The sequence below is a fragment of the Equus caballus genome, chromosome 7 (assembly GCF_041296265.1).
Source record: "Equus caballus isolate H_3958 breed thoroughbred chromosome 7, TB-T2T, whole genome shotgun sequence".
Lineage (NCBI taxonomy): Eukaryota > Metazoa > Chordata > Mammalia > Perissodactyla > Equidae > Equus > Equus caballus.
Window position 1 is genome coordinate 38918507 of NC_091690.1, and position 21213 is coordinate 38939719.

Sequence of the window (21213 nt, forward strand, 5' to 3'; positions counted from 1 at the left end):
TTAATTGGGTATTACCATATGTCGGGGATCTTGGCAGGTACTGGAGATACACAAGTGTGGATGGCAATCATATCCCCTTTTCCTTGAACAGCTTTAGTCCATACAGAAGTACTCTCAGGTAGTTTGAATAACAGCAATGTACAACTGATATTTACATTGGCATGTTGAAATGGTTACTGAAATAACAAAACCCAAATGTGTGGCAATGATTGGCTTTGGGACAGGCCACTGGGTAGCAGCTGAAAAGGCAGTAAGTAAACAGTGAGCAAACATTAGAAAAATCCATATGGGGACCTGGAAAAGTGTAGATGTGTGCTGCATAGTCCCACAAGAATGGAAACTGTTGTCTTCAGTTACTGGGAAGACGGAAATGAACCCAGTGAACTTTACGTGGCAAAGGCAAGCTCTGGACAGATGTTAACATTCCAGTTGTGAATGCTACCTCATTCTCACATTTGATGTGTGGAACAACTGTAAGAAAACAGATTTGGGGGGCTTTGGGGAGAAAAAGGAAAAACATAAAATAAAATCTTTTCAAAAAAAGAAAACAGACTTGGAGGATCTCAAACTACCAGGACTCCAGGTAGAATTTCCAGAGGTGAAAACTCCCCATGCCATCTTACCAAAGATGTAATAATTTTGTTACATCTAGGTAGGTTATCACCAAACACCCTACATCTAGTCCCATCTTTAACCACAGTTCTGTTTGGATGCCTCTTTCCTCACGTTCCCCACCTCCCCTGTACTGTCCTTCACTTCCTTACACTCTTTGATCTAGCCCCCACTTTGACCCAAACGTTCTCTTTGTTCTGTTCTAACGTTGTTGCTCTGCCTCCTCTCTGCTGCCTTCATCTACCATCGAGTATATTTTGTGCAAAGCACAGTGATGTACTAATTTCAGAAGACCTCTCCTGCCTATCAGGCAGGACACCTTTAAAAGGCAGAAACTTTTAAAACCTAACCCAGGCCCAGAATAAAACCGCTCTCTCTTCTGGCTGTTCCTCAGATTGTTCCTATGCTTTGGTCTCACTGGGGTGGCTGTTTTTATATGGAAGGCTCTAGAACAAGAACTTCAGTGTAAAACAATGATCTGTACGTTAGTGTTTCTCAAACTCTACCACTCATGATAGAACTTGTTCTCCCAAGGACCTGGAGGCTTGCCTGAGAACAGCCTGGCATAAACTGAAGTCTCTCTTAATGCTAAAAAATGTGTGCCACCCCAAAATACATCTCTATCTGTTTTAATATGAAAATCCTTTTCCCCAAAATCTTTAGGTAAAATTGATACTCCAGGATGATATACCATGTTGGTCCTGTGATTTCAGATATTCCTTTGGGACGAGGGGCTTATCCATATACCAGTCTAAGAGGCCCAGTGAGATGATCTTTTAAAGATTCATCTAGCTCTCAAAATTATATGAAAGAGTAATGGTACAAGCAACTTTACTAATGACTGGATTTAGGAGGCAGTTTCCTGGTGATTCAGGATCAAGGCTAAATTGCATCAGTTCAGTTCAGATCAAGAACTACTGTTATATATCAGGCTTTGTGCTGAGCCATGGGAAGTTTAAGATGAAGCAGATAAGGTCTCTCCTCTTGAGGAGCCTATAATCTGGTAAGACATGTAAATATTTTAATATAACGTCTAAGTGATAAAAATCAAGATATGTATAAGGTACGACGGTAGCACAATGATGTACTAATTGTACTACATGGGGCATGTAGCCAAACCTGGCGGCTCACAGAAGGCTTCCTAGAGGAGATGAGGCCCACCTATTGAAAACAGAGTAAAGCTAAGCCAGCTGAAGAAAAATGCAAAGGACATACTAGGTGAAGGGAATAGCATGAGCAAAGTATACACTACAAGGTTTCTGGTGGGGAGAAATGGGAGATGAGGCTGGAGAGACAAAGACCCAAGTCCTGGATATATGCAATGCAAAGGGGCGTGGACTACATCTGATGGTTAGTCACTGAGATACAGTCACGCATTGCTTAATGATGGGCATATGTCCTGAGAAACGTGTCATTAGGCGATTTCGTCATTGTGTGAACATGATAGAGTGTATGGAAGGAGAACAAATTTGCAACCCCAAAATGTGTCCCTTTAACATGAGGATTGTTTTAGGCTCATTATTTTTAAGAAACAAAAGACTGAGAAAGTTTTTCTTGTTACCTCTCTCTTAATTGTGTAAAAGAATTCAGATTTTAAAAAACCTGTCTCAGGAAGTGAGCTATCACCTTAGCATAACATGAACTAGGTGGTGGACAGCTAGGAATTTAGAAAAGCCTGTTTGTTGGGCTCCCCATTGTGTTCTTCTGTTTCTGTGTGGCCAAACACTTGTTTTCCAAACATTTTCTCCTTTTCACCTACCTGTGAATTGCCTTCGTTCCCTTTGAAGTCCCTGATTTTCCCCACCCCCAACATCTTTTTTTTTTTTTGGTACTTTAATTATTTTATTGAGGTCATATTGCTTTATAACAGTGTTGATTTCAGGTGTACATTATTATATTTCAGTTTCTGTATAGACTGCATCATGCTCACCACCAATAGTCTGCTTTTTATCCATCACCATACATATGTACCCCCTTACCCCTTTTGCCCTCCCCTCACCCCTTTCCCCTCTGGTAACCACCAGTCAGTTCTCCTTATCTATGTGTTTATCTTCCACATATGAGTGAAATCATATGGTATTTGGCTTTCTCTGATTTATTTCACTTAGCATAATTCCCTCAAGCTCTATCCATGTTGTCACAAATGGCATGATTTTGTCTTCTTTTATGGCTTAGTATTCCATTGTGTGTGTGCATATATATATATATATATATATATACACCACATCTTCTTTGTCCACTCATCAGTTGATGGGCACTTAGATTCCTTCCATGTCTTGGCTATTGTAAATAATGCTGTGATGAACATAGGGGTGCATATATCTTTTTGAATTATTGATTTCATGTTCTTTGGATAAATACATAATAGTGGAATAGTTGGATCATATGGTATTTCTATTTTTAATTTTTTGAGAAATCTTCATATCAGTTTCCATAGTGGCTGCACCAGTTTGCATTCCCACCAGCAGTGTATGAGGGTTCCCTTTTCTCCACATCCTCTCCAACACTTGTTATTTCTAATAGTGATGTTGAACATCTTTTCATGTGCCTATTGGCCATCTGTATATCTTCTTTGGAATAATGTCTGTCCATATCCTCTGCCCATTTTTTTATCTGGCTGTTCATTTTTTTGTTGGTGAGTTGTATGAGTTCTTTATATATTTTGGAAATTAACCTCTTGTCAGATATATGACTTGCAAATATTTTCTCCCAGTTGGTGGGTTGTCTTTTCGCTTTCCCAACATCTTTTCTGTCTTTAGCTGATGATGGTATTTAAGGTGAGGTCTTCGGCCCTTTTGGTGAGTTACTCGGTTTTCCTGGGTTCCTCTCATATATACATGTTAATAAACTTTTGTTTGATTTTCTCCTAATAATCTTTCTCATGTCAATTTAATTCTTAGACCAGCCAGAAGCGCCTAGAAGGGTAGAGGAAAATTTCTTCCTCCCTTATAGTACTTACACAAACCTAGATGGTATAGCCTACTACACACCTAGGCTACATGGTACTAATCTTACAGAACCAGCATCGTATATGCACTCTGTCATTGAAACTTTATGCAGAGCATGACTGTATTTTAAATTCTATAATGGTGTAACAGATTTACATTATACGTAGATGACTCTGGCTACAGAGTGGAAGGATTTATGGACAGGAGGACTAGAGGCATTGCAGTAGTCCAGGTAAAAGACAATGAGAGCCAAAATGAGATAACTGTTGTAGAAATAGAAAGGAAAGAGAGTACACCAGAAAATATGAGGAAGCAAAATAAGCATAATTTTTGAGTTTCTTGGGGAATTGGGACACTGCAGGGCAGACTGAGGGAAGGAGTCTAGGATGACTCCCAGGATTCTGGCTTTAACAGCGACTGGATGTTAAGCCATTACCTGAGTTTGGGATACGGAAAGGAAGCCAATTTGGTGGGGAAGGAAGTGATGAATTCAGTTTGGGACATGTTGACTTTGAGGTGTCTAAAAAGCATCTATGTGTTGATGTGCATGTCTGTCAGTTAGGTTGTTGGGTATGAATCTGAAACTTAGGAGAGAGGTCAGGGCTAGAGATAAAGTCATGGGAGTCATCAGTGTGCAAGTGGTAATTAAACTATGAGTGTGTATAAGTTCTTGCAAGAAGAAGATACATAAAAGAACAGTGCACCAAAGACTGCTGGTGTTTAAGAGACAGACAAAAGAGGAGGACAAAGGAGAGGAAGATGATTATGGAAGATGAAGAGAGCCAGGAGAGAACAGTATCATGAAAGCCAAAGGGAGTAGATAATTTCAAAGATAAGTTGACTAGTTGACAGTGTCAACTACCGAGTAGCATCAAGAACAGAAGAGAGGTCTATTAAGATAATATCTTCAAGACTTCCCTTGGATGAAAGAGTGTGGAGGGTATTTGCTGACGTGTATGAATACAGTTTCAGTGTGGTGGTGAAGAGGGGGGACTAAATGGAAACAGCAGTTCTCTTTCTAGGCTTTTTCAAGAAACTTGACTGATTGTGACAGTGTTTACATTACACAAAATCACCAAAATTCCTTTCTATCAAAAGGAAACCTCATTTAAGTGGTAATTGAGTTCAATAATTAATGACTTTTCAAATATTTTTAATATTAGAAAGTGTTTTTGTTTTTTTTTAAGATTTTATTTTTCCTTTCTTCTCCCCAAAGCCCCCCAGCACATAGTTGTGTATTTTCAGTTGTGAGTCCTTCTAGTTGTGGCATGTGGGACGCCGCCTCAGCGTGGCCTGATGAGCGGTGCCATGTCCGCACCCAAGATCCAAACTGGCAAAACCTAGGGCCGCCAAGGCAGAGCGTGCGAATTTAACCACTCGGCCATGGGGCTGGCCCCTAGAAAGTGTTTTTAATTATCTATAAGTAAATCTACTATCAAAGGTGTTTACTGGTTATTGACTAGGGGGGAGGGCAAGGAAAAGATCCACATGTTTTGACAACGTACATATAAAGTTTAAAAATTTGCAAGCATGTGTTGTTTGGAGATAAAGTACATAGTATATAGTAAAACAAAAGCCAGTGACTATTCAACACACAATTTAGGATGATAGTTACTTCTCAGGGGGAGGCTGGAGGGAAACTACCAAGGAAGGGTTAACAGGAAGCTCCAAGGATATTAGTAGTGTTCTATTTCTTTTTTAACTCTAACCCAATTTGGGTTCTTAAGAGCTGAGTTGTTTGTTTGGTTTTTTGGTGAGGAAGATTGGCCCTGAGCTACCAAGTATTGCCAAACTTCCTCTTTTTTTTTTTCTCCCCCATGCCCCAGTACATAGTTGTATATCCTAGTTGTAGGTCCTTCTAGTTCTTCTGTGTGGGATGCCTGCCTCAACATGGCCTGATGAGCAGTGTGTAGGTCTGTGCCCAGGATCCGAACCGGTGAACCCCAGGCCACCAAAGCAGAGCACATGAACTTAACCACTCAGCCATGGGGCCAGCCCTGTAATTTTCTATTTCATAAGCTGGGTCATGGGACACGTTAAATTATTCTTTATACCTTTTATACATTAGATATATTATTTCTATGTTTGAAATAGTAAACAGGAAGACAGATACACAATGGATCTTAGGAGATGCAGGGTCAAAGCAGATTTTTTTTTCTTTTTCCTTTTTCTTTTATTTTGTGTGAAAAAGTCTTGGGCCTGGTTATAGTTGAAGGGGAAAAGGTAATAAAAGGTGAGAGAAGTTCCTGATTAATAGAACTCGGGCCCACAGGGCTCAGGTGAGGATGCAATCCAAAGCACAGATGGAGGACTGGCCTTTAAGAGAGATCTGAAGAGAAGAATGGGTGCGATGTAAATGAATTTGTAGGTGAAGAAGAGGCAACTGAGGTGACTGATGCCTTAGTCTGAATGATATTAATGGGACGACAGGGAAGATTTTTCCAGAGTTGAGGGAACTCAGGTTTGAGAGAAGCGACGAGTTTTCAAAAACTATGGGGAATGGGAATAAGAGCCTGAACATGACAAGAAGGACTGTTGAGTGAAGTGGAAGGTCCAGCATCCATCTTGTTCACTGACATGGGTGCTGAACAAGTTCACTGATAGTAGAGAAGGAAAAATACATTAAATTTTTTTCCTTGTTGCTTGAAAAATAAGCCAGCCTTCCAAGTCCACGTCCCTTTCACTCCATGTATGCTGGCGTGGCAACTGGGAACTGCTTTTTTGTTGGTGATGCCCATAACCTTAGTTCCATTCTGCCCTCACCAGGACTGAACTTGCTCTCATTCCTTTTCATCTGTCATTTCATTTTTTTGATGTGTTAATCAAGAACAAAGACAGAAAGGGATTTTAGAAGTAGGTAGGGCTGTGGAGATTACCTCTTCCAAACTACTCTTTTAACAAACAAAGACATTATGATCCTGAGATGTTTGTTACGTGTCTTGCTCAAGGTCACCGATTGAGTTCATAGCAAAACTTGGACTAGAACCCAGCTCTATGACTCAGATGCCAGTGTTCTTTATTAGATCTTGAGAAATAATGGACTTTAGCCCAGATTTGTTCTTCAGTCTTTAATTCAGGATTCCAGTAAGACTGCCTAATTTTCCTAACAGTTTGAAAGAGGCAATCAAGAAAGGCCCAGCTCAAATTCCAGCCCCTCTGCGAAGCCTTCTCAGATTCTCTGGTGAGTTATTCACTCTCTATTCAGTGTCCCCAAGGATTGCTGTCAGTTTATCTCATGACACTCAATCTTTCACAAGTTTATAGCTCCCGCTAGATTATAAACTCCTTGAAGATAGGGATCATTTCTTATTCTTTTTATTATTTCCTTAGCATCCAACATAGGGTCTTGTATTTAATGGGCTCACATGAAAAAAAAAAAAGAGAGCAGGCATGAGACCATCTTTTGCTTAGGAACCAAACTGAGCTGGGAGGTAACTGAGCTCTTGTTCATGGTAATTTTGTTTCATAGCATCATGAACTCATGCCAGAACAGGTTCAGGCTCTTATTCTGGTCTTACTCCTTCTGACCATGTTGTTCCAAAGACCCACCTATAGAGAAAATAGCAATGACGGTAGTAGTTGCCAAATTTTGAAGAGGGCGAGGGACTCCAGAGTTCCTTAAGGCCTCTCAGCCTCCTGCAGAGCAGGGGCACACCTTGCCTGAAGCTCAGGACTAAGCCACAGTCACATCAGCCTATGGCAACAGAGGACTTTCAACGCTGCACCTTGTGCTTCTCCTGCATTCTGTTACTAAGCAGCTCACAGAAAAAGGCAAGGCGGGGAGGGGGGCATTTACCTTGTTATTTGCAGAGTAACTGAAAGCTGAGACAGGCAGGGTTGGTTGTTTTTGAAAATAAACTCAGACCAGAAACCAACCATCCAAATGTTTCTGTTAGCAAGGTCAGATTCAGAAAGTATAAAAAGCATGTTCTGCAGTAAAATAACATACTATGTTCTCCCCATAACCTACCTCCCTTCTGACCAAACACACATCCCGTTTCTATTAAAAAGACACGGTCAACCACTGCTCTCTCCAGGATTACGCAAAGGTTCAACAGTGATTCTCCCCGCCCTTTGGGTCAGCCACTAAAAGCAAAGGACAGCCACCTCAGTTCAATAATTATACTTTTCCCAAGAGAGAAGCCCAGGTTTCTCCCCCATTAATTGTGGAAATAGGTATAACAGCACCAGAGAAGAGAGGAAACTAACATTAACTGAACACTGACTCTAGTTAGCTGCTAGACGTTGTCCATTGACCCTCACAAGATCCCTCCGAGGCAGGTGCTCACCCTCCTGTTTTAGAAGGAGGAGTACTGAGCTGCAGAGGGGTCAGGGCACTTGCCCAGGGTCTTACCAGTAGAAGTGGCAAAACCAGGATTGAACTTAGGTCTGACATTCCATAGTTCATGTTCTAATCTGTGACTATATTTCCCCTTAAAGGAAAGTTTAGAAACCCAGTTTCCTTTAGGGAAATCTACAAAATAGAATGCATTCAAACTAATATAAAACCTGACTGACATCTTCTCTAACTCAGCCTTCCTCAGGCCCATTTGTGAGATGGTTTATATTCTTTCCCAGACACTGCTGGGTAGATAGGACCACAGTGTCTGGTTGATTTGACTTTTAAGAGTATTGTTTTGTTCATTACCAATCTAAGACAGTGTCAAGGTTTAATGCATTCCACTCATGAAGAGAATGACATATGGTCTTTCTTGGTAAAGAAGGTGGGAATGGGGGCTGGCCTCATGGCCGAGTAGTTAAGTTCATGCACTCTGCTTCGGCGGCCCAAGGCTTCACCGGTTCAGATCCTGGGTGCAGACATGGTGCTGGCTCATCAGGCCATGCTGAGGCTGCGTCCCACATAGCACTCACAACTAGAATATACAACTATGTACTGGGGGGCTTTGGGGAGAAGAAAATAAATAAATAAATAAATGGAAGACTGGCAACAGTTGTTAGCTCAAGGTGCCAATCTTTAAAAAAAACAAAAACAAAAACCAAGGTGGGATTGGCAGGGAAAGGAGAGTAAGAAACATTCTGTAGCTCAGCTCCAACCATGTGGATGATTGGCTGCAACTGCCTCTTAGACTTTGCATTTGCTAATTGCTCTGCCTCGAACTCCACCCACCTCACCTAGGTTTACTTGTTTTTCAAGGATGCTTTAGTGACACTTCCCTCTATAATCTTTCTCCTATCTCCACCAGGCTGAATCAGAGTCTTCCCTTGTCATAACACTGTACACTCTATTAAAATATTTAATACATATGTCATAATAGTTGAATTACTCCTCCTTCACCACAGTTTGACCTTATTATAGGCAAGGCCCTTCTTTGGGGATTGATGAAATCCATTTTCAAGAGTTGAAGGGCACCAAGACAATTCAATGGGGGAAGGAAGAATCTTTTCAACAAATGGCTGGGACAACTTGATATGCAAAAGAATGAAGTTGGATCCCTACCTTACACCATATATAAAAGTTAATCAAAATGGATTATAGACATAAATATAAGAGTTAAAAGTGTAAAAATCTTAGAAGAAGACATAGGAGTGAATCTTCATGACCTTGAGTTAAGCAGTGGTTTCTTAGATATGACACTGAAAGCACAAACAACAGAAGAAAAAATAGATAAACTGGACTTCATCAAAATGTAAAGCTTCTGTGCTTCAAAGGCCACAATCAAGAAAGTAAAAAGCAACCCACAGAAAAGGAGAAAATATTTGCAAATCATATATCTAATACAGGACTTGTACCTATGATATCTAAAGAATTCTTACAACTCAACAATAAAAAGACAAATACCTAATTTAAAATGAGCAATGGATCTGAACAGGGATTTCTCCAAGGAAGATAAACAAATGCCCAAGAAGCACGTGAAAATATGCTCCACATCACTAATCACTAGGAAAGCAAAAGGAAACAAAACAATGAGATACAGTTCACACCCACTAGGATGGCTAAAATAAAAAAGATGGACATGAGTGTTGGCAAGGATGTGGAGAAATTGGAACCCTCATACATTGCTGGTGAGATTGTAAAATGGTTCAAGCACTTTGGAAAACAGTCTGGTGTTTCCTCAAATGTTAAACATAGAGTTACATATGACCAATCAATTCCACTACTAAGTATATGCCCAAGAGAAATGAAAACATAGATACATACAAAAATATGTACACAAATGTTCGTAGCATCACTATTTGTAACCACTCAAATATTTGTCCATGAACAAATAAACAAAACATAATGGCTGCACAACTATGAATATACCAGAAACCAAAGAAAAGTAAACTTTAAAGGAGTAAATGTTATGGTATGTGAATTATATGTCAATAAGACTCTTATTAAAAGAAGACATGAAAGAGAAATAGCAAGAAAGCACTGAAAGTCTAGAGCCATCTGAGGGTGGCTTTCAGATTCATTAGGGAGAACTGTCCCAGGAATAAAAAGTAGGAATACTTAGTGAAGTTGTTGAAACCTTCCAAGTATCTTTTTTGATACTCTTGACGGTTGTCTTCTGTAGTGATTTAGTAATTAACTCTATAAAAGTATATGGAAATGTCAATTAATTGATGAATGGATAAATAAAATGTGGTGTTATGGGTGGAATTATGCCCCCCTCCCCGAAATTCCTATGTTGAAGTCCTAACCTCCAATACCTCAGAATATGACTGTATTTGAAGATATGGCCTTTAAAGAGGTAATTAAATTAGGTTATTAGGGAAGGTTCTAATCTAATCTGATGGTGTCCTTATAAGAGGAGGACACACACACACAGAGGGAAGACGATGTGAAGACACAGGGAGAAGACAGCCATCTTCAAGCCAAGGAGTGAGGCCTCAGGAGAAACTAATCCTGCTAACACCAGATCTCAGACTTCTAGCTTCCAGAACTGTGAGAAAAATAAACGTCTGTTGTTTAGGCCTCCTAGAATGGGGTGCTTTGTTACAGCAGCCCTGGCAAGCCAATAAATGTATGTCCACACAACGAAATATTCAGCCATAAAAAGGAGTAAGTAGTGATGCATGCTACATGGATGAACCTTGAAAACATTATGCCAGAATAAAGAAGCCAGTCACAAAAGACCATAGATCATATGATTCAATTATGTGAAATGCCCAGAATAGACAAATCTATCGAGATATGAAGTAGATTAGTGGTTGCCTATAGCTGTGGGGGGCAGGGTGGGAGAAGATTAGGGGACATGGAGAGTGTTTAATGGGTAAGGGGATTTCTTTTGTGGGTGATGAAAATGTTCTAAAATTGACCATGGTGACAGTCGCACAACTCAGTGCATACACAGGCTTTTATTGTGCTTCGCTTTATTGCACTTCTCAGATATTGTATTTTTTACACATTGAAGGTTTGTGGCAACCCGGCATCGAGCAAGTCTGTTGGTACCATTTTTCCAACAGCATTAGCTCACTTTGTTTCTCTGTGTCACATTTTGGTAATTTTTGTAGTATTTCAAAATTTTTCATTATTATATATTTGTTACGGTGATCTGTGATCAGTGATCTTTGATGTTCTATTGTAATTGTTTGGTGAGGTGCCACAGTGAGGCCCATACAAGATGGAGAACTTAATCAATAAATGTTGTGTGCGTTCTGACTGCTTCACTGACGGGCTGTTCTCTCGTCTCTCTCCCTCTGCTTGGGCTTTCCTATCCCTGAGACGCAACAATATTGAAATTAGGCCAATTAATATCCCTACAGTGGCCTCTAAGTGTTCAAGTGAAAGGAAGAGTCACATGCCTCACTTTGTCAAAAGCTAGAAATGAGTAAACTTAGTGAGGAAAGCATGTCAAAAGCTGAGATGGACTGTAAGCTAGGCCTCTTATGCCAACCAGTTAGCCAAGCTGTGAATGCAAAGGAAAAGTTCTTGAAGGAAATTAAAAGTGCTACTCCAGTGAACACCTGAATGACAAGAAAGTGAAACAGCCTTATTGCTGATGTGGAGCAAATTTTAGTGGTCTGGATGGAAGATCAAACCAGCCAAAGCCTAATCCAGAGCAAGGCCCTAACTGTCTTCAGTTCTGCGAAGGCTGAGGGAGGTGAGGAAGCTGCAGAAGAAAAGTCTGAAGCCAGCAGAGGTTGGTTCACGACGTTTAAGGAAAGAGGCCGTCTCCCTAACATAGAAATGCAAGGGGAAGCAGCAAGTGCAGATGTGGAAGCTGCAGCAAGTTATCCAGAAGATCTAGCTAAGATAATCGATGAAGGTGGCTCCACTAAACAACAGATTCTCAGTGTAGATGGAACAGCCTTATTTTGGAAGAAGATGCCATCTAGGACTTTCATGGCTAGAGAGGAGAATCAGTGCCTGGCTTCAAAGCTTCAAAGGACAGGCTGACTCTTGTTAGGAGCTAATGCTGTGACTTTAAGTTGAAGCCAGTGCTCATTTACCATTCAAAAAATCCTAGGGCCCTTAAGAATTATGCTCACAGCCAGCCCCATGGCCTAGTGGTCAGGTTCACGCTCTCCGCTTCAGCAGCCCAGGGCTTTGCCAGTTCAGATCCTGGGCACAGACCTAGCACCGCTCATCAAGCCATGCTGAGGTGGTGTCCCACCTGGCAGAACTAGAACAACCTACAACTAGAATATACAACTATGTACTGGGGGGCTTTGGGGAGAAGGAGGAAAAAATAAGATTGGCAACAGATGTTAGCTCAGGGCCAATCTAAAAACAAACAAACAAGAATTATGCTAAATGTACTCTGCCTGTGCTCTATAAATGGAACAATAAAGTGTGGATTGCATGTGTTTACAATATGGTTTACTAAATATTTTAAGCCTACTGTTGAGACCTACTGCTCACTGACAATGCGCCCAAGAGCTCTGATAGAGATGTGCAACAAGACTAATGTTGTTTTCAGGCCTGCTAACACATCATCCATTCTGCAGCCCAAGGATCAAGTAGTAATTTTGACTTTCAAGTCTTATTATTTAAGAAATACATTTTGTAAGGCTATACCTGCCGTAGATTGTGATTCCTCTGATGGATCTTGGCAAAGTAAATTGAAAAGGTTATGGAAAGTATTCACCATTCTAGATGCCATTAAGAACATTCATGATTCATGGGAAGAGGTCAAATATCAACATTAACAGGAATTTGGAAGAACTGGATTCCAACCCTCATGGATGACTTTGAGGGGTTCAAAACTTCAGTGGAAGAAGTTACTGCAGATGTGGTGAAAACAGCAAGAGAACTAGAATTAGAAGGAGAGCCTGAAGATGTGACCCAATTGTTGTAATCTCATGATAAAACTAACAAATGAGGAGTTGCTTCTTATGGAAGTGCAAAGAAAGTGCTTTCTTGAGATGGCATCTACTCCTGGTGAAGATGCTGTGAACATTGTTGAAATGAGACCAAAGGATTTAGAATTTACATAAACTCAGTTGATAAAGCAGCAGCAGAGTTTGAGACTGTTGACTCCAATTTTGAAGTAAGTTCTACTGTGGATAAAATCCTAACAAAGAGCATCACATGCTACAGAGAAATTTTCATGAAAGGAAGAGTCAATTGATGTGGCAAACTTCATTCTTGTCTTATTTTAAGAAGTTGCCACAGCCACGCCAGCCTTCAGCAACCACCACCCTGATCAGTCAGCAGCCATCAACATGGAGGCAAGACCCTTCGCCAGCAAAAATATTAGTCTCACTGAAGGCTCAGATGATGGTTAGCATTTTTTAGCAATAAAGCATTTTTTAATTAAGGTATGTACATTGTTTGTTTAGACATAATGTTATTTCACACTTAACAGACACAGTATAGTGTACACATAACTTTTATGTGCATTGGGGAACCCAAAAATTCATGTGACTCGCTCTAAATTTTTATTGTTCTATTTGAAGTTATTGCCTTGTTCCTCCTTCTTAAAACTGACCCATCCTATATAACATGTTCTATAACATAACTAAGCTAATTAACTAATCTATTAATTTGTTAATGGAAGAAATCTACCTGCCCTGCTCCTCTGCTCTATGAAATAAAGGTAATTAGTCCTCCAAGTAGCACAAATAAATTTCAGGTAGCTTCTACAGACACGATGCTACAAGCCCTACTATCTCCTGGTGTGGATTTTAAACCAGGTAAAAGGAGAGGGTGGGGCTTGACAAATTGGTATGGACGACAGGCAGACAAGGACTCTGCCTTTATTTAGGGTGCTGCTTCTCAGAAAAATGAGGAAGGGCAGGAAGGATTTGCAAAGCTGGTTTTCCTGGACTTCTGGCTAGGAAAACAGAGGAGTATGGCAAGCTTGATCTTGAAAGGGACCTGTGTTCAACAGTAAAGGAAAATGGAGATTTTTTTTTTATGTTGATCAATAGAGGGTTAGAAAAGAATGAGAAGAGTGCCTTCCAGTTATGGCAACATGAAGAGATAAGCAGTTCCCTCCTGCAAAAACCAAAATGAAAAACAAAAACAAAGTAAGTAGTGCAAAATTAGAAATTTTAAAATTAGAAAAAACTGTCAAAACCAACCATTTCAGAGAACTGGAGATTGACCAAAGTCAGGTGACAAATGGAGAAGCTGCTGTGACTTTGTTAAATTCAGGTTTGTGGAGCAGAGTCTGGGGTGCTTGGTGGAGAGTCTCGGTTCAACAGCAGACTACTAGGGAATTGAAGCAGAGAATCTCATCACTCCCAGGTCCTGGAGGGGGGCACGGCACACCTCCGGGGCCACGTGGGGAAGCCAGGGCAGGGTGCGGGCAGGGTGTGGAGGACCTGGGCCACACACCGTTATTCCAGTCTGCAGGTGGAGTGCTTTAGAGTTCCCAGGCTAAGGCTGGATTGGTCAATTCAAACTAAAAAGAACAGGATTTTGGTAAGCCTCTCGGGGCTCTTATCCAAGGGGTGCGCAAGAAGGCTCTGGGAGGTGGGGATCTGTTTATCTCAAGGGCATTTGGGGAGTCAGGAACTTCCATCTACTTGTGACTCTGCAGCCGTTCCCTAGGGCATGCTCCCAGGCTGCTTGGCCACACAAAATGGATGTGGAGGGAGCAAGACTGTGGTAGCTCAGCTAGACTCGCGACAGAAGCTTTTATTCTTCAAAAACTACTAGATCTTCAGGTAAGAATAGTGGGAGATGGTGGCTTTTTGCCTGGGGTTGTTCTCATTTTCCCCCTCACTCAGTCAATGACTGTTAAGTGGTGTTGGCCATGAAAACAAGCAGCTTTGCTACAAAGGGAAACAGACTCAACTCAGGGTGGTGACTAGGGATGGAAAATCCTGGGCTCTGTGGAGAATGGGTCAGGCCCCGTGTAAGCACGGGGCTAACTGCAGTGAAACAGACCAAATCCCCACTTCCGCAGAGTTTACATTCTACTGGATGGACACAGATGCTGAAAAAAAGAATCAGTACGTAATATCAGATCGTTATTTTAGCTTTGAAGAAAATTTAGAAGTATACGTGGCTTGGAAAGTGGGACATGCCTGTTATTTTACGTAAAGTAGGGAATAAAGTCACATTTGAACAGAGACTTGAATAAAGTGAAGCAGAGAACTCCTGGCTCTCTGTGGGAAAACTTCTAAAAAGAACAGACAGGAAGGCTCCGAGGCAGGGGTGGGTTGCACTTGTTTCAAGCAAGAGAAGGGACCCTGTGTTGCAGGGGTGGAGGGGAGGAGAGATCCAAGAGCCCGGGATCAGGGAGGGCTTGTGAGCCCTGGGGAGGACTTTGGATCTACAGAGCTGTAATAGTGAAAGGAATGATTTAAACAAATGCGATTAAGGTAACTACTGTGAAAATGCAGGGGTGAAGAGGAGGGAGAGGGCGTACGAGTGCTCCAGGAAGCTGGTAGGTAACGCCTAACAACGATAAATTAACGAATGGCAGCACGCACAAATCAACTACAAGTATGGAGGGAAACGCCAGAAGAAACAGTGGGAAGAGTCTGAGGTGGGCTCACCAGCAGGGAGGAGAGGGACGGGCATGGGGCCGCTGCTTTTCATTCTAAGCCTTTTAAATGCTATTTGACTTTTTTAAACTATAAACTTCTTTGAAAAGCTTGTGGAAGTTCTTAATGAAGGATGGAAACCCCCAGTAAAGGCGTCAGATGTGAAAGAGCCCCGACAGCGTAGCCAGTCACGGGGGGACAGGACTCCCTGGTGACCAGGGCTGGAATAGGCTGTGCAGATCCCCGGCACTTCATGTTCCTAGGTGGGATTTTCTAGATCGCCGTCAGCTATTTTTCTCCTGCCCGTTCTTCTACGGTCTTTTTCTTATTAATCTGTAAAGGCTCTCAAATGGAATAGCCATCCATCACAGCTGCTACAAACATTCCAGATTTGTTGTTGGCCTTCTGATGTTGATATATAAAATGCTGACATAGGTGACTATTTTTCTTTCCTAGTTCCCTTGTTTATGATTATGTTTAGGAAGGCTTTTCTACCCTGAGATCAGTAAATATTTACCTATCCTCCCTTCTTCCCCCCTTTTATTTTAACCGTGTTTTTAAAGCCTCAGGGCCAGTGGTATTCTCTTGGCATGTAACTCACTCAGCTGACAAGACTTCAGTGATGTAACATAAAGGGTTACAAGTGGATCCTTCTTAATATGGCTTACGATTTGGAATCCTCAGTCACATATTGTTTCTTGTCAAAATACCCATTTATGTTTTCTTCATTCAGCCACCTCACAGCTGTCCCCTAATTTTTCAGGTGTCCCAGAACCCTGATGGCAAACTTCAAGGGCCACGCTCTCCCAGGGAGTTTCTTCTTAATAGTGGGGCTATGGTGGTCAGTGAAGTACCCACTGAAGTACTTTCACCAAAAGGGGAAAAGCAGCCAACTGATTCGTCATTATCAGCGTCTCGAAATCACTGAAGCTGCGATCAGAACTTTGTTTTCAGTCATCGGTAAGAATGTGGGTGTCATCAGGTCCAGAGGATCTCCCCATCACACCCAGAACTTTTAGCCCATTTGCTGGACCCTGTGAAATGGATGTTTCCATTGGCAGAGATAACAGAAGAGGGTTTCCAGTTGGTCACTAGATATTTTATCGTAATATCTATTGTGTACCAAGCTTTCTAACATTAACAGTTAACAGCACCATAGTTGTTACACCACAGAACGCTATGAAAACTACCAAATAAACTATATTCTTTGCCCTAAAAGGACACAGGTCTAAGTTGTAGGAAGAGAAGACATACTTTACGAGAAACATAAAATAGGAAGGAAAAAAAAAGAACAAATTAAGAGAGTAAAATAAGCTCATGTACATGAGTTATGAGAAAGTACTAAATGGTTCAACTTTAGAAAAGTCATCTTTTTTCCTCCAATTGTCTCTCCATTAGAATCTCAAGAGTTAGTTAACACCCAACTCTTTGGTATAACCTCCATCCCCAAATCTCAAGCAAATACAGAGAGGGGGAGTTCATGCTAGGCGGCCAATAAGATAGGCAGTAGAAGAGATTGAAAAAAGCCAACAGAGGGCTACTTGAAGGGATTTTCCTTTACTGTGTCCCCTTCCAGTAAAGTCCACCAACTTCCACTGTTACCTGCCATCCATTCCACCACTGGTGGCCCTCAAGGAATGAGCAAGGCCAATAATAGAAAGTATTCATCCTCAGGATCAGTCCATCACATGAGTAATGAGGGATCTTACTCTGCAATTGCATTCTGCCACTTGTCACATCTTAGGCCTCCGGTTTCTCAACAATTGGGAGGAACTGAATAACACTGGCTTCTCTTGGAGTACGCCAAGGTACATAGCTTTGTTTTTCCAGTCCAGCTGAATTTTCCCATTCACCAGTCATTCAGGCTTCCCAAAGGCTTTCTCATCTTTCTGAAGCTGAGAAGTGATGGGGCATATGGCTTAAATGGTAAGGACAACCTCAACTTTGCCTAAATAAAGCTAGAAAAATTATATTTGGCCTCTTTGCTGGGTGAAAATAACTCGTTCAACAATTATCTCTTGAGCTCCTACACGTGCTGGGAACTCACGTCCTTGGTTTTGTGGATAAAAAAGGGGAACCAAACAGTCTCTGCTCTCACAGGGCTTCCATTCTAGTGTCACTGGGACTTCTTCCTGAGTTGTTTTCACCAACTCCTTGGTCCTTTACACATAAATTCTGAAAGGGGCCAGTGTGAGAAAAAAATGTTTGAGGAACAGGGTCCAGAATGTTGTCACGGAGGGCTAATTCTAGGCCCCAAGAACATTTCAGGTACCAGGCAAAAGGCACATCTTTTGCCTTCCAAAATGGATAAAAGAAGAGGGGATAAGAACTGAAAGCTGCACTGTGGCACAGCTTCAGTCTTCTGGCCCCAATCTCTAAAGCTTCCCTCTCCTGAGATACAGGAGGGCCAGAAACACCAAGGTGATGGGGCCTTACCATGCTCCCCAGTGTTGAGAACAGAGACCTGAAGCTATGACAAGGCCCCACAGCTCACTTAGCTCGCTCATGCCTAGGAAAAGCACTCACTTGAAGTCCGCCCGGACAGAAACACACCTGGGCTGCTTAGGCATGCACAAGTGTCTTCCCCACCAGCGTATCTCTGCTTGGATTCTATTATTTTCAACCTAATTGTTTCTTTCCGGGATTTCTTTCACTGCTCACTTGCCAGAGCGAGCGCAGAGATTCACGTATCAGCCACCCTCACTTAATGCTTTCATCTCAGCTACTGGACAGATTTCCTGGGGACCTGTGTGACGGCATTGGTATTGTTTCTCCTCCCCCACAAAAGACCAACAAAGGCAAGATGTCTACACAGGTTCCTCAGCAAATAGCTTATTTTATACTGACATAGCTGCATCTGAGGCAGCAAAGTAGGTCCACTGAACCGGAGACCACCTTCACCCACATCTCCACTCACTTATGACTTGGGGTTTTTTTTTTACTGTCTCCTGTTTGTCTTGGAGCTGCTCGTCCCTCCTCAATTTCCACTCTCATTTCCCTGCAGGGATCCTGGCAGAGCAGTTTGTTCCGGATGGGCCCCACCTCCACCTGTACAATGAAAACCACTGGGTCAAGCTAATGAACTGGCAGCACTGTACCATGTATCTGTTCTTCGCAGTCTCAGGAATCACCGATATACTCACCTGTCTCATCGCCCACATTCCCCTGGGGGTGGACAGACTGGTTCTGGCTGTGGCAGCATTCACTGAAGGTAACTGAGTGGTAAGGATAGAGAAGAGGATGCAGAGACTGACAAGTTGTGTTTATGAGGGACGAGAACCACTGCAAAGATAATAACCTTACCCAGAAAATCCAAATCCCTGAACTTCAAAACCTAAATAGGACTTGGTCCTATGCTCTGGATGGTACAGATGACATATTCCATAAGGCAGCACATGGAGCTTGAGGCTTTTAGCCAAAGCCTCAGGCTAGTAGCGCACACACTCACCCTGCCCTCCTACTACCACCCCAGCCCCCTCCACACTTGTACTTTTCCATGAGGCTGTGCACGTGGAAACATACAAGAACTGTCTGAAGACTGGCTGAATGCCATCATGCGGGAGGGTAACTCCCTTTGGTCAGCTAAGAGAAACTCTGCACTCCACTCCCCACCCCGGAGCGTTGTTGTCTGGACTCCACAAATCTCAGAAGATCCACCCTGCAGCTAGGACAGATCTCCCAATAAAATTCACATTAACTGGGGTAATGAAAAAGCATTTTGTAATCCAACAACCTCACTTACTTCTGTACCTCAGGAAGAGCTGAAAAAAGGTTGAAGGCAAAACTGAATTTCAAGTATACACACACACAATGTGTCACAAATCAGCTACGTTTCACCTACCCATCCTGCACTGAACCCACCATGAGTTCGGTAAAGATTTAGGAAGATGCATCCTTTAATGTTTATACCCACAGCACACATGAAGTAAACTTAATCTGCATCTGTTTGTTGCCCTGTAATGTTACATAAACTGACTTCCTAAGTGCTGAAGAATCTAGCTTTGAGACAGGTGCAGAAGGAAATTCTAATAAAGGAAAAGGTCCAGAATTAATCCTCTGAAGTAGAAACAAGCAAATCTCTGATGGCTGTAATTCGCTTTGGAGCAGGTTTTCTCTTCTACTACCACGTTCATAACCGGCCACCACTGGACCAGCACATCCACTCACTCCTGCTGTGTGCTGTGTTTGGAGGGGCTCTCAGCATCTTCTTAGAGGTGATCCTTCGGGACAATATTGTGCTGGAACTTTTCCGAACCAGCCTTGTTCTTCTTCAGGGCACCTGGTTCTGGCAGGTAATTATCCAAAACAATGCTCCTCACGTTGAATGGATTCAGGAGCCCCCAAGAGTGTCAAGAGAAGTCTTGAAGATACAGCACTAACGTACCGCGTGAATGCGTTAGATGCCCACCCCTGACCTGTGTAATTTTATCCACTAATCTCCTGCTGCTGCATTAACGAGCATTATCTATGGAGCACACAGCAAGCAGATTAAATGTTTCCCTATCTGCCCTCCCCAGTGGAGGTACTGATACCATTTACAGGTTCCTCTTGCTCAACTGTTCACTTCAAGTGTGGTCCCTGAAATTTTGTTTTAAATAAGGCTACCCTAAAACCAGAATTAACTTAGAACAACTTTTCTGTCATCAAGGCCTTTCTGTGCTAATGGAGGTGTGGGAAATGTGAGGTGGGGGGACTGTATGTATAGGAAGCAGGCTAGATGGCTACTCAGGACCAACTAATGACAAGGCCAACTTCTCTCTATAATCCACCAGATTGGGTTTGTACTGTTTCCACCTTTTGGAACACCCGAATGGGACCAGAACGATCATTCAAACATCATGTTCATCACCATGTGCTTCTGCTGGCATTACTTGGTTGCCCTCTGCATCGTGGCCATCAGCTACTGTCTTGTTTCCTGGTATGTCCAAGAGAAGAGACTTTTATCAAGGTTTTCCTCCTAACCAACCCCTGCTCCCGAAATTATACTGCACCATTTTTATTTACAGTGACCCACTCTTCATAACTAGTGCTAACTTCCACCACTTAAAGAGTGCCAACTATATGCTAAGTTCTGTGCAAGGTACTCTACACCTGCAAATGGTGATGAGTTTTTGAGAAGTTCAAGGACTTCTCTGGTCACAGTAACCTGATAGACCCGGGTTTCAAATGCAGTTCTGACAGATTTTAAGCCTGTGGTACGTTAGGAAAAACTCTGAATCAGGCATCGATGCTGGATTACAAAACCTACCTGTCCCTGGTTCGTTCTCAGCTCATCAACTAATGCCTGGATTTGCCCTTACTGCTTCCTGGAGAGCTCTGACAATCAGATTCAGATACCATAGCTGCCAGTGTTCTCTAAAGTGCTCCTCAGAGGTTACTGTGACAGCTATGCACTTACTATCACGTGACAGTACTTCCTGTGCACTTACTGTGGTAAGCACTTAAAGTGTGCTACCCCATTTAATCGTCATCACTTTATGAAGTACATAATCTAACATGTTACAGATGGGGAAACCAAGGCTTCAAAAGACTGAGGGACTTGATCAAGGTCACCCAGCCCAGTCTTGAACCACAGCGCGAGAGTGACTTTGAGCATGTGGTATTGCTAGTTCTGTTGTTGCTGTAGCTCCCTTTTTTTTCCTAGTTCCTGATTTCCCTATCCAAAGCAGATCTAATTCCCCCAGGGAGAGTTCCACACAGACCAAACACAAGGGAACTCAAGGTCATAGTTTCTTTTAGTTCTGCTGCCTGGTCAGTGAAACAGTAA

At 42.2% G+C, this 21213-nt stretch overlaps 1 protein-coding gene across 6 annotated transcripts in view; it reads left to right on the forward strand.

Annotated features, from left to right (window-relative positions):
* The window catches only part of TMEM45B (transmembrane protein 45B), a 33662-nt gene that overhangs the window by 11308 nt on the left and 1141 nt on the right, over positions 1-21213 (forward strand). For 4 of the 6 annotated variants that reach the window (XM_070272962.1, XM_001505102.5, XM_070272963.1 and 1 more), the window contains 4 exons: positions 16210-16406; positions 18451-18657; positions 19554-19738; positions 20219-20364. In XM_070272962.1, coding sequence (XP_070129063.1) covers positions 16226-16406; positions 18451-18657; positions 19554-19738; positions 20219-20364 — 719 coding nt within the window. In that variant the 5' untranslated portion in view covers positions 16210-16225. Of the gene's footprint in view, positions 1-6670; positions 6742-16209; positions 16407-18450; positions 18658-19553; positions 19739-20218; positions 20365-21213 lie in introns of all 6 variants that reach the window. The other 2 variants (XM_070272965.1, XM_023645135.2) reach the window with 1 other exon arrangement.